At 40.4% G+C, this 14,246-nt stretch overlaps 1 protein-coding gene across 1 annotated transcript in view; it reads left to right on the top strand.

Moving 5' to 3' along the window:
• The window catches only part of LOC139952247 (coiled-coil and C2 domain-containing protein 1-like), a 75,479-nt gene that overhangs the window by 1,071 nt on the left and 60,162 nt on the right, over positions 1–14,246 (top strand). Inside the window, exons 2-13 of the mRNA XM_071951321.1 lie at positions 581–740; positions 964–1,061; positions 2,074–2,223; positions 3,226–3,351; positions 3,878–4,097; positions 4,527–4,639; positions 5,899–5,986; positions 6,220–6,497; positions 8,828–9,149; positions 10,052–10,182; positions 12,222–12,278; positions 13,420–13,566. Coding sequence (XP_071807422.1) covers positions 581–740; positions 964–1,061; positions 2,074–2,223; positions 3,226–3,351; positions 3,878–4,097; positions 4,527–4,639; positions 5,899–5,986; positions 6,220–6,497; positions 8,828–9,149; positions 10,052–10,182; positions 12,222–12,278; positions 13,420–13,566 — 1,890 coding nt within the window. The remainder of the gene's footprint in view (positions 1–580; positions 741–963; positions 1,062–2,073; positions 2,224–3,225; positions 3,352–3,877; positions 4,098–4,526; positions 4,640–5,898; positions 5,987–6,219; positions 6,498–8,827; positions 9,150–10,051; positions 10,183–12,221; positions 12,279–13,419; positions 13,567–14,246) is intronic.

Below are 14,246 nucleotides of genomic sequence, written 5' to 3'. Positions count from 1 at the left end.
AATTGTTTAAATGTTTTCTCAAAAAGTAAAGCATTTCATCGAATAATATTTCAAGGGAAGTCTTTCACCTTTACCTTCTGTAAACCCTGTAAGTTATTTGTAAATCCGTGAACTTTTAATTTTTGTTCTGTTCCGAAAGTGTCCAATGGCTTTAAAGCCATTGGACCCTTTCGATTCAGAAAAAAAAAGTTCACAGACTTACAAATAACTTACAGGGTTTACAGAAGGCAATGGTGAAAGACTTCTCTTGAAATATTATTCCATGAAATGCTGTACTTTTTGAGAAAACAGCAAAACATTATAAATTCTCGTTAACGAGAATTACGGATTTATTTTAAACACATGTCATGACACGGAGAAACGCGCGGAAACAAGGGTGGGGTTTTCCGTTGTTTTCTCCCGACTCCAATGACCGATTGAGCCTAAACTTTCACAGGTTTGTTATTTGATATAGAAGTTGTGGTACACAAAGTGTGGGCCTTGGACAACACTGTTTACCGAAAGGGTCCAATGGCTTTAACAGATACAGAGATTACATTGAACTAAAAGTTAAAACTAATCATTGTTGATTTCTACCCAGAACTCTGACTTGTTTGACCTATCTCATCTGAGTGGGTTAGTGGGTTTGCCAGGTCAAGATCAGGCTGAAGATGATTCTGCATTAGAGGCTGAGCTCGCAGCCTTAATGGCCGACGACGGCTCAACACCACACACATCTAAACAACCGCCTCGCAAGAAAGGTAAGCGTCATGTATAAACCATCCCACTTTATGGTTGTTAACCTTGCCAGTGTGTTTAGAGCATGTTTAAAAGATAAACTCAAAATCAAAGGTTGGCAATGTTTTTAAAGTTGGGGAGTGGCATAACTTTTTCACCTATATATTTTTATTACCAATTTCCCTCCTATTAAATTTCAATTTTGTTGTTCTTGTAATAATCGTTATCTTCTCTCTTGTTCATCAGTGCCTCTGTCTCAGATTAATCAACTAGCTGCAGAAGCGATGAAGAGCGTTGAAGACGATGAGGTGACGGAAGATGACATGGAAAACCCGGACCTTTTGGTAAATAATAAGGCAATAAAAGGGTAGTGACAAGTTCTTAAACGGCCATTTAAAACTGGCAGGGTCGTGGCCGTGTGATACTTTATCGCACGGCAACGACCCTGCAAGGTTTTAACTGGACGTTTAAGAACGAGTCACTACTCTTTTGTTCCCATAAATGTCATTTTGGTCAAAAGATGTCATTATTAAGTTAAGGAAACTCTGTTTTCGGACGTCTGAGCTCAGTACGTGTGGTGCATTTTTATGAGACAGTTTTCGGATATGCATTCGTGCGCCTAGTAATGCATCCTCGTTCCATGGAAAATGGCGCAGCGAGATCAATTACCCTGGGGAACAAGGTTATGCGCTAACCCGCACAAATGCTATTCGAAAACAACCGGTTATAAACAGCTCTCAGCTGTTAATTACCAACCGTTTAAACACCACTACGTGACGCGCTCTCCAACAATAGGAAAAGCGAAACTGTCTAGGCTGTTTATGAATAAGAAATTATGATAATGGACACAAGATCTTAAACGGCTGGTTAAAGTCTTGCAGGGTCATGGTTGTGCAATAAAGAAGCAAGCCCAACTGTCCCAGGTATTTACAGTAAGTTTATTTCGTAATTCTCTGGGGTTTTCCTTGGGACGACATCTAAAACCGGAACATCCTTCGTTGTCTTCTCTCCATGGGGTACTTGGCCAGTATAATAAAGTTCCCTTTTCTGAGACATAAACCAGTTCAGGAATATGGATCACTACTTGCACTGTTTGAACAGAACTCCCAGTTGTAAGATCCAGGCTGAAAGTAAAATTTTCCAAGGTACACATGTAATGGATGCCTTCCCAGCCGGAAATGAAATTTATGTAAAAATACACCACTAAATGAAACCTTAACATCAAGTAAAAATACACCACAAGTTGTTTTCAAGACAACTGCTACTCATTACAGAGATAATAGGATGGTTTCATCTGTAACCATAATTTCTAGAATGCTGATTACTTTGTTTTTCTTACTTCATCAATTCCTCCAGGCTGAATTAGCGCTGCTATCTCAAGAAGATGACACGGATACCTTGAGGCCATCCCCTCAGGCATCCTCCAGAGTTTCCCCAAGACCTTCCCCAAGGCCATCTCCAAGACCTTCTCCTCAACCTTCACCAAGGAGCTCTCCAAACCCACAGGTTAGTCTGAAAATGAGACCAATATTCACCTTTTTTAGTATAGTAGGATTATAGATTATGGGAGTGTCGTGGCCGAGCGGTTAAGAGCACCGAATTCAAACTCTGGTGTTTCTGGTCAGCAGAGTGGGTTCGAATCCCCAGCCATGACACTTGTGTCCTTAAGCAAGACACATAACCATTGCTTCGTCCTTCGGATGGGACGTAAAGCCGTTGGTCCCATGTGTTGTTTAAATGCATGTAAAAGAACCCAGTGCACTTATCGAAAAGAGAAGGGGTTCGCCCCATTGTTCCTGGCTGGATTGGCAGCATATTGCGCCACAGCAGTGTAAACCATTACATGGTGCTTAAGGATTAGGTCTTATATCTCAAAATTCGCCCCACTCCTTGCAGTAATAATACCTGGCGCTTTGTATCCTTTGGCAAAAGGCACATTATAAATATGGTTATTATTTTTATTATTATTATTATTATTATTATTATTATTATTATTATTATTATTATTATTATTATTATTATTATTAATAGGCTGATTTGTACAAAAAAAGAAAGATGCAATAAAAGTAACATGTGAATGTTTCAACTGAACTTTGGCCTAATTGTAATCCATCTTTTTTTTGACTGCGTGAGGACGCTCTCAAAAATATTGCTGTATCTTTTCGAAGGATATTTTCATTCATAATCAAAGCAGTTATTAAAGACTGGAACTTTTACCACCCCATACATTCTCTCCACCACGGACAGTAAGACTTTTAAAGGAGTCGTTATAACCTACCTTCAAAAGCAACTAAAAACTACAGAAAATCCAATGTGAAAAACTGTGCAGACGATTTGCGTATACCCCTGGAAGTGATAAAAAATATTGTTGTAAGCACCTGACGCTGTCAAATATTTGGCGGTTTGCCAACATAGAATTAATGGGAATTGTTCTGTCCATCATGATTGCCTCCTATGATTAACATTGGCACCATAGTGACTCAACATTTGTGTGTATTCATCAATTAGAGAAAGTCTGAGACTAACGTGCAGGCCGTCATTGAAGAACGACTCAGCAATTACCAACTAGCCGTGAAGAATGCAGAGGTCGCTGGGGAAAGTTCAAAGGTCAGGCGGTATGGGAGGGGTTTAAAGGTGAGTACTTGCTAATTTGCATACTAAAGGCGTGTCATGGAATAGAAATAGCTGTTAAAGGCAGTGAACACTATTGGTTATTACTACAAATATTTATTAGCATAAAACCTTACTTAGTAATGTGGAGAGGTTGATGGTATAAAACATTGTGAGATACGGCTCCCTCTGAAGTGCCATAGTATTCGAGAAAGAAGTAATTTTCCACGAATTTGATTTTGAGACCTCAGGTTTAGAACTTGAGGTCTCGAAATCAACCATCTAAACGCACACAACTTCGTGTGACAAGGGTGGTTTTTTCTTTCATTATTATCTCGCTACTTTGATGACCGATTGAGCTCAAATTTTCACATGTTTGTTATTTTATGCTTATGTTGAGATACACCAACTGTGAAGGCAAGTCTTTGACAATTACCAATAGTGTCCACTGCCTTTAAGAGCACTTGACTCAAGCTCTGTTGTTTCTGATAAGCAAAGTGTGGGTATGGGTCCTAGTCTGATTATAACAAAGTTATTTTTATAATGGCAGACATTAAAAGACATGGATAAAAAACTCAAGCGAGGAGTGAAAATTGACGAGTCGGAAATCCCTCCTGTGGTTGCTGTCGGTCGATCACATCCTTCAACATCTGCAGCCCCAGAACCTGCTCCACCTCCCAAACAGAGTGAAGTGGTCCAGCCACCTGCTAGCTCCAGTGAAACGACAAGCTCAAACCATTCACCAAAGAGGGATCGTTCTCCAGTAGGGGGTGAGTTGTCCACAAGTATTTTTGCACCTTTGAACTCTATAAAAGCGTGATGGCCTAATTTTTGAAGGGGCACCAGGGCCAAGACTACAATCCCGGCCAAAATGCTTGGGCCAACCTTTCCTAACGTTATATACAACAATTCCCTGTGCACTTCCCATTCACATTAAACAGTTTGTCCCCACCGCCCCCCGCCCCCCCGCCCCCCCGCTCAATGTTGACTGTAGCTCAGAACACAATCGGCAATTGGAACCAACATTGAAAGGGGGCAGGGGGGGGGCCAACGAGATATGGCCGGGATTGTAGGGCCACAGAAGCCATGGCCTTGGTGAAATCCCAGGCCTGGGACCTCAAGATTAAACACCGCAAAGTAATGAACAAAACTTTCATGCTCTGATGAAATTCTGATGTTTGGTTGAATTCCGTTTTCAGATTCGCAAATGATGACGCTGAAACAAAGACAGCGAGAGTACAAGGTCGCAGCATTAGAAGCCAAACACGCTGGTAATCTTCAGGTTGCTGCAAATCATCTCAGAGTGGCTAAGGTAAGCGTTGATCTAATCCTTCTTTCTCTTTAGCCTCCTGATCCCACTCTCAGCTTATCTCTCCGTGCCAGCAGGCATTTTTTGACACTTCAAGCTACCCAACAATTAGTGCACGCCTTTGTCACCTCTCGTTTGGATTTCTGTAACGCACTACTGTACGGACTTCCAAAACATCTGCTCCATAAGCTGCAAAAGACACAAAACTCAGCTGCCCGTCTTGTTGTGCAAGCAAGCTGGTCAGCATCCATCACTCCAATACTTAAAGAACTTCACTGGCTGCCCATCAATGAGCGTATTCTTTACAAGATTCTCTTGCTGACCTACAAGTTTTTGTCTGGTTTAGCACCGCAATATTTATCGTGCCATGTCAAATATTCTGTTCCGGGAAGAGTCGGCCTCCGATCATCGACAGACATGAAAGTGGTAGAGTTAAGAACGACTAGATAATGGGGGGGGATAGATCCTGTGCGGCAGCAGCCCCTTGTCTCTGGAACTCTTTACCACCATAGGTCATGCACCAGCATCAACCTCTAAAGATGCTATGTCAGATTTATGGCTGATTTGACCCCAAAATTTTGATTTAAAGTTCAATAGGTATTTTGATGGGGGTCGAGAAAGTTACAAGCTTTCATTTGAGCCATTGCTCGAAAAAAGTTCGCCAATTATTAGTAGCAGTGAAATAAAGTGCTCAAAATTAGTTTTTGTCGAGATCCCGACAATATATCATGTGACCAATTCTTATGTGTTTTAAAAGAAACGTTTTAAGTTTTTGTCATGGTTCCTGACCATTAAAAGTAAAAGTTAAACTTTTGTTAGTTAGAGCGGGTGATACTCTTTGAAATATCATTCACTTAAAAAAATCTATTTTTTAATGTTTGGGGCAAAAAATCTGACAGCATCTTTAAGTCACAGTTAAGAAATCATCTGATGGGAGTTGCTTTTAATTGATTTCCTTCAGGTTTTTTGGCGCCTTGAGCATTTTCAAACGATATGTGCGCCCTATAAATGTACGTCATTATTATTAATATCTCTACATGACTACAAATCATCTGAGAGTTGCTATGAAGTGCAATGAATCTGAAAATGCTTTGTACTATCGAAAGCTGCTGCACTTCTAACCAAGTAAGATTTCATTTCTGTTAATTTTAAGATTGATAACCAAACGTAAACCTTTTGTACTTTCCAAAAACACCCATTCACTGCCTTTCAGTATTTCATATCTGTATTTCAGATCAATTTATATTCTGCTATCTCCACAGCAATTTGACTCTGTTATTCAAGCCCTAGAAAACGGAGATGAAGTTGATTTGAGCGGAATGCCGCCTCCTCCATCGTCAGCCCCTCAAGGTAAATGGACATATCAGACAAAAGTTTCAAGTTTATGTTCACAGTATCAAGATCAGTCGATGATATGATAATGTACGTTAGCATATATTACTAGAATCTACCAAAAGAGAGTAAATATTCAGAAACACCAGGAGTTTTAATTCGGTGCTCTTAACTGCTCGGCCACGACACTTCCAAGTAACCTTGATGTTTGACACTATGCCACCTGACTACACTACATGTCCTATTCGTAGATGAACCAACAAGAGTTCCTCCCGCCAAACAGCTGAAGACTCAAGCACCTGAAATTGATGTCTCGGCCCCTGAAATTGATGTCTCGGCCCCAGCTGGAAGCAGTGAGGTAGCCCCACCCCCCGCCTCCTCCTCCTCCTCCTCCTCTTCAGATCCACCTGTACCTAGAAACGCACTGGAGGCGCTACAGCAGCGTTGTGATAGCTATAAGGTGTTGTTGGATAAGGCAACCGCTGAAGGGAATGCAAGTAAATGCCGGAGGCTTGGAAGGATTACAAAGGTAGGAGTGATGGTACTGTAGAACCCTGCTACCTAATAATAATAACAAAAATAATAACAAATTCTTATATGCTTATTGGGAGTTGAACAAAGAATTGACTAGAGTGGGATTCGAACCAACGACCTCTGGATTAACGTGCTGGCGCTCTACCAACTGAACTATCTAGCCCTTTATTGGCGGTGTCCCTATTTTGTTGATATTTTTGTTCGGGGGTGCCAGTCAGAAGCCATACAACAGTTAACTGCGGTGTAGCCAGGGATCACACCCAAATTACGATACAACCTGGGAAGCGGCAGCCAGGGGATCACCTTAAGGGGATGCGACTTTTTGTTTGAGATATCAATATAAACCACAAGGGAAACTGACTGGGTAAATTTTGAAATGGTTTTCGGGGGGGTTGAACAAAGAATTGACTAGAGTGGGATTCGAACCAACGACCTCTGGATTAACGTGCCGGCGCTCCACCAACTGAGCTATCTATCCCTATAAATTCTTATATAGCGCATTTCAAAATAACCGTATCAATGCTCTTTACATTCGTGCCCTGGTCATAGGGCCAATAACATCCCTTTAATGTTTCTCAGCTCCCGTGGGAGTATACAGCCCTGAGCTGCCTGTAAGGCGCTTGTGGCTTTTTATACACAATATCAACCTCTACCCTCGCAGGTACCCATTTATACCCCTGGGTGAAGAGAAGCAATTATAGTAAAGTATCTTGCTCAAGGACACAAGTGTCTTGACCTGGATTCGAACCCACACTCCGGTGACTGCATTAGAACTTGAATTCGATGCTCTTAGCCACTCGGCCATGACACTCTCTCTAATGAATAGGGTAGTCGGGTTAGCGTAGATTTAGATTAAGATTTGAAATGGTTTATTCAAAATATAGACCATTGCAGCCAAAGGATGAATTGGCTGACAGATAACAAATGTACACATTTCAAAGAGTTAAAAATACAAGAAAACAATCAAATTTGAAACGCCAATACTAGAAAACAAAATTTACAAAGATTTTTTAAAACTGTAGTGGTCCAAGAAGTATTAAAGACACTAGACACTATTGGTATTTGTCAAAGACCAGTCTTCTCACTTGGTGTATCTCAACATATGCATAAAATAAAAAACCTGAGAAACTTTGAGCTCAATTGGTCGTCGAAGTTGCGAGATAATAATGAAAGAAAAAAACACCCTTGTTACACGAAGTTGTGTGCTTTCAGATGCTTGATTTCGAGACCTCTAATTCTAAATCTGAGGTCTTAAAATCAAATTCGTGGAAAATTACTTCTTTCTCGAAAATTACGTTACTTCAGAGGGAGCCATTTCTCACAGTGGTTTATACCATCAATCCCATTACTCATTACCAAGTGAGGTTTTATATGCTAAAAATTATTTTGAGTAATTACCAATAGTGGTCACTGCCTTAAAATCGAAGCCAACTCCAAGTTGTGACTACAACATATTACACAGATAACGGTGTCTTTCCTCACCTTCCACCTCAGCGACCCTGGTTTGAATTCCGTTGGGGGCACAATGTGGATTGGGTTTTCAGTCCCTACCTGACTGCTTGAGTTTTCCCTGGAACAATTCTCTGGGGTTTTCCTCCCACAGCTAAAACTGAAACTTCCTTCCTTGTCTTGTCTTCATTTGATCATGTTATTGGATCGTTGGCTTGTACAGTGAGTACATGTAAGTATGCTTCTCTGAGAGTCCTTGGATTAAACAGCCAATAAAGGATGATCTCAAATATATAGATATTACAGTTTTCTAACAGCTGCAGTCCGTCCAGGAAACATAAAAAATATAAAGAATCTCTTACCTCACGTTAAAACATGGTAAAAATGGGTTTTCTCCAGAACACTTCTAGCAAAATTTCTGAAAAACGTGGGATCAAACAAACCCGCGCAACAAAGGAATCGTGACGTCAGTGGCGGCTATTTGGTGTGGAAATGCCAAAGCTGGAGAACTGTGTTCAAAACCAATAGGGAAAATTTGTCACTGGCGTCAAGAGGTCATTATAATAGATAAGCCATTTTTGACTCTTGGCTGAAAAAGGCGCGTGGCTGGGTGCATTTTTGACTCGAGTTATTCGTTACTAAATGCAAATTTTGAGAGTAAAATGGCTATTAACCGGTATCTGCGATGTCTATTTGGGCATAAAAAGGTAACAGTTGACATATTGAGATCATCCTTTATTGGCTCTTTAACAACCCGACTGAATGAAATAAAGACAAAAATAAAAAAGTGGAGATCCATTATCCGGCAGATGTTTTTGACTCAAGCAAGCAAATGGTGAATTCGATTCTTATTTTGTTACTTCTTATTGTGTGAAGAGTTATCAAGATGCTATAAAGAAGGAGAAAGCAGGCCGACCTGTGGACTATGAGGAGCTGCCATCACTACCAGGATTCCATCCGATACCCCCAAGGGGTGCAGCTCCTAGAGCCCCTGGCCAGCCTTCTCCAAGGCAGCCTTCTCCAAGCCAGTCTCTACCAGGTCAGCCTCTACCAGGGCAGCAACCTCCAGGCCAGAGACCTCCAGGTCAGCGATCCCCTGGCCAGCCATCCCCAGGCCAGTCTGCCGACCAGACAACACCAAAAGCAGCTGCAGCCTCTCCAAGAGCCAATTACCCTGTGCTTTCAAGACCCCCTTCAGGTATGGCTTCCCACATGAAGTTTCATGCTCGTAATATATTAATCAAAAGGATGTTAAAGAAACATTACAGAATGGTTTTTGCTAGCAAAACTTCAAACGGGTTGTTTAGTTTTATTTATTTCTCATTAAATATGACATTTCAGACAGAAGTATTTAAAGGGACGTTTTCTACTATCATCATCATTAGACTGTGTAAGTTTTATGTAGTCTGTGATCTTAGACCAGTTTTTTTTCTTACCAATTGTTTAATGTTCCTTTTAGTAAAAATGTGTATTAATTAAACAAAAATGAATCAAAAGCCACATCTAAATGTTTTTCCTAGAAACAAAATTTTGAAATGTTTCTTTCTGCCAACACTTACTTTGAGGACCACCCTTGATCAACAACCTTCATTTACCAGAGGCTCCAAAATATGCAAATACAGTTCGATAAAATCCGTACAAACTGCACTTTATAGTCTTAAAGGGAAGGTAATTGTCAAAGACCAGTGTTCCTAATTGGTGTATCCCAACATAAGCATAAAATAACAAGCCTCAATTGGTCATCAAAGTTGCGAGAAAATGATGAGAGAAACAACACCCTTGTTGGACGAATTTGTGTGCTTTCAGGTAGGAATAACAGAATTCTGGCTAGAAGTCTTTTATTATTTTAGTGAGAAATTACCTCTTTCTAAAAAACTGTGTTACTTCAGAGGGAGTCGTTTCCCACAATGTTTTATACTATCAACAGCTCAGCAATGCTGGTTACCAAGTCAGTTTTTAAGTTAACATTTGTTTTGAGTAATTGCCAAACGTGTACCTTCCCTTTAAGCCGATGACTTGTACATTTTTTGTCACTTTGACGGACAAGTGTTGGACTTTGCGGTCCAATTTGAAAAATTATTTTCTTTTTTCTCTTTGCAGCAAAAGAAGCTCAGAATCTGAAGAACATGAGGATTCTTTTGGAGCGACAGAAACAGTTTAAGATACTTGCCATAAAAGCGAAGAAAGAAGGCGATATGGATGAAGCTATGAGATTTCTAAAAGAAGCCAAGGTATGTCTCATCGTGTGGCAATAGAGTGCAATTCACGTTTGTACTTTATTGTTGAAAAGCCATCTTGTTCCTTCTGGTAATTATTCAAAGTAATTGTTAGCATAAAAACTTACTTGGTAACAGGCAATGGAGAGCTGTTGATAGTATAAAACATTGTGAGAAATGGCTCCCTTAAAAAATTCCGGCTCATTTAAAATTAGTGTTTGAAAATAGACTTGCAAGGTTTGCAAAGGAACACTTACTGTCCATCATTATAAGACGAATAATTTTGCTTGATACAGTATCTATCAACAATAACATTCATACAAGACAAAACAACAATGTAAAACACAAACAAATAAAGATGTGAAGGATAGCTCATTAAAGTCTGTCTTACTTTTTTTCACTTGTAGTCTTCATTTAAAATTAGTGTACAAAAATAGACTTTCAAGGTTAGCAATAGACCCTTACTAACATAAGTTATCACACAAGCGCGAGTGGACTACGGAAAAATATAGCGCTTCTGTGTCCCATATCCAACGAGGCCAAAGTATTTATCTTCAAGCAAACTTGGCGGGCGACATAGAGCACACAAGACGCAGGTAGTGATATTAGTCGTGCAATATAAGTTTATATCACCACTCCATTCTTCAAATCTGATTGGATGATTAGCGCGTACTTGAAGATTAATATCATTATAAGACTTGCACACAAGACAATACAACAATGTAAAAAACAACACATTAAGATCCGAAGGATAGCTCATTAAAGTCTATCATACTGTTCTTCACTTGTAGTCTTCTTCTAAAATTAGTGTACGAAAATAGACTTGCAAGGGTTACAAAGGAACACTATACTATCTGTCATTGCTAAGACAAAACTTGTTTGTTTAGATGTTCTTACTGTAAAGGGAACCCGGCAAACTCCCACAAGGGATATAAACGCCAAGCTGGCAACAGCCAATCTCTCTCATACAAACATTGGTTTATTGTCTATGATTATGAATTGCACAAATCAAAAAAGTTGTGATTCAGTAACGAGATGACAATACTGAAATCAGGGGTTACATGTACATGTAGCTTTGGGGATTCGAACCCACAACTTTGTAATTGCAAGTCTTGCAGTCTGACCACTGGACCACGGTGACTATTAGATTTAGGAGATTACATTGTAGATTGATACAGTTTCCACCAATAACAATATGCACACTAGGCAATACACAATGTAAAACAAGAACACATTGACATGCAAAGGATAGCTCATTAAATTCTGTCTTACTGCTCTTTGCAGTCTTCACTTGAAAATTAGTGACGAGAATAGACTTGCGAGGATTGCAAAAGAAGACTTACATGTAGTAATGATTGCGATAACACAGCATCTGCAAGGTACACTCTTGTGTATGTTAGTGACGAGAATAGACTTCAAGGATTGCAAAGGAAGACATGTAGTAATGATTGCGATAACTAGCAGCATCTGCACTCTTGTGTATGTTGCAGTGTGTTCAATTCAAACACATTGGTTCAGACGAAAGAATGATAATGTTGTAGGGAATTTTAGAGTGTTTTCCCGCAAATGTTTGTACGGTTTTCATGCACTTTTAGTCTGCTGCATGCAAATAATGGATTCAGGGTTTTCTCAACCTTGTTCCCAAGGGCAATCGTTCTCGCTGCGCCAATTCCCAGCATTGATGAGTTGTGTGTGTTTTGTGACAGCACAGGATCCAGGCTCTGATAGTCTTTTGTGAACATGTGATGTCGTTAACCACATCATCTTTACATTCTACTTGAAAGCGCCCAGTGGTTTTTCTCTTCCTAATACACCGATCCATTAGGTTCCGCCCATGGCGCACGTGTTAGCAAGAACACGTGAGCCTCTCCAATGCCATTCTGCACAACTCTGCCGTGCGCGCCAAGAATAAGCGCACGCACGTCGGTCTTTATTTGTCGAACTTTTGGTTGTGCAATGGGTTGTGATTGGTCAATACGAAATGGGGCGGAGCTTAATGGATTGGTCTATTGTACATCACAGGGGTAACTATATTTCTGTTTCTTATTCGACAGGGATTTGATTCTATGATAACAGCGAGCGAGAACGGACTACCAGTCAATATGGACACGGTAAGTTAGTTTATTTGTTTGAATTCGTTAAAAGAAAATCAGGTTCAGATATCTGGCCGTCGTTTAACAATGTGCATTGATGGGGTGTCGAGGCGGAGTGGTCTGTGGGGTGCATTCAAGTTTTGTGATTTACAGAATTTGAATCCTGGCCAGTCAGTTGCAACACTTGTAACCTTGAGCCAGGTAATTTATCATAACTGCTTCTCTCAACCCAGGAGTACAAAAGGGTACTGGCGACAGCTGGGGAGTAACCTGCAATGGATTGAAATATTCCCAGTCTTCAAATCCCGCTCTAATCAATCTTTCTTTGTTCAACCCAAAATTTTAAGAAATAATGTTATGATGGACTTTTTTACATTAAATTGTCAAATTCGAAAAACTCCATAAACAAAATTCTGAGTTTGGCCACAAAAACTTGGTTGGTATACATCGATTTGACTTAGTGGTTATGTTTACATCAAATTACTTGGGTCATTTAATTTAATGGATCAGCAGTTAATCTGCCTAGGGAAGTCAGCAGCCCTACTGGTTTGTGCATGATCCAAGTAAGTCCACTGTTTGGAAAAGGAACTCCATGGAGATAACAGGTGTGAGTTGCCAGATGAAAATGATGTTTTTATTTTAGCCTCTTAAGCGGTGTTTGAATCGGACCGCAAATTGTTAACATTAAGTCCAAGTGCGAACAGCCGGTAACTTACCGGGTTGGTAAGTTACCGCCACGGTGCTGTTAACTTAACAGGCCGATCTGAGCCGCTGTAACTTCACAATGTTAAATTAACAGGGACAAGAAGTTCAATGAGAACGCACCACTCTGGTAACAATACTATCACTTGTCTTTTATCTAAAAGGTCTGCTGAAACAACTGCATGCAATACGCGCTGCTTCAAAAATTGCAGGTTAAAAGCATAGCTGCGTGTCCATTGTGAACGCAGCCCAAGCAGAGGTTTGAGAAAAGCCTCCGTTAAATTCCCAAACATAAATTAATCCAAGTGCATACAGCTGTTAACTTACCGGGCCGGTAAGTTACCAGACCCAAAAGTCCAATGCAAACACGGCTTTTCTTTAATGGAGCTTTCTTGTAGTGAGTGTGTGTGCAAATGACCCCAGCAGTTTATCATGACATTATTTCTTTCGTTCCAAGATCCCAGATCTACCATTGCAGCGACAAAGTTCAGATGATTTTGAGGTTGTTTCTCCAACCGATGTGCCAAGTATCCCAGCAGAAGTCTTGGCAGACAAAGGGCAGCTTTACACTCGGCTTATTACCTCCCTTGAGAAACAAATACAGGTAGGTGACGCTTGAAGCTTTGCGTGGTGTGAATAATAGAAAGTTCCTAGTTATTAGTGTAACTGGCGCAAATTTAGTTTTTGCTCTTTTTACCTTTCGAAAGTCAGATAAGCTGAAAATTACGGAATTATGTTAACCCCTTTACGCCGGTATTATCAGGCCTCAATGCCCGGCTTACATGCCTGACTGCATAGCAGCCTTTGTTTGCCCACAGCTGTACCGGCCGCAGACTGCATTCCACGGCTTACCACATACACAGTCCACAGCATTCCGGACTAGATTAGCGCGGCCACAGACTGCATTCCACGGCTTACCACATACACAGTCCACAGCATTCCGGACTAGATTAGCGCGGCCACAGACTGCATTCCACGGCTTACCACATACACAGTCCACAGCATTCCGGACTAGATTAGCGGCCATAGCCGCCTTCCACCTTCAAGGGGTTAAGGAGAATGGACGAGAAAGTGTAGATTCGTGAATAGAATGTACGAGCTGAATGCGAGTACATTGTATCCTCGAATCTACGCTTTAGAGTCTATTCTCTGACTTAAACTATTTCCCCCATCGGTTATATAATAGTTTCAATGAATTTGGTTTCTCAATAGTAACAGCACTAGTTAGTCTATCTAATTTCGTATATGTTAACAAACGATGGTTGGTCAAATTTTATAAATATT

The sequence above is a fragment of the Asterias amurensis genome, chromosome 20 (assembly GCF_032118995.1).
Source record: "Asterias amurensis chromosome 20, ASM3211899v1".
Classification (NCBI taxonomy): Eukaryota; Metazoa; Echinodermata; class Asteroidea; order Forcipulatida; family Asteriidae; genus Asterias; species Asterias amurensis.
This window is presented reverse-complemented; position numbering and strand designations above follow the sequence as displayed.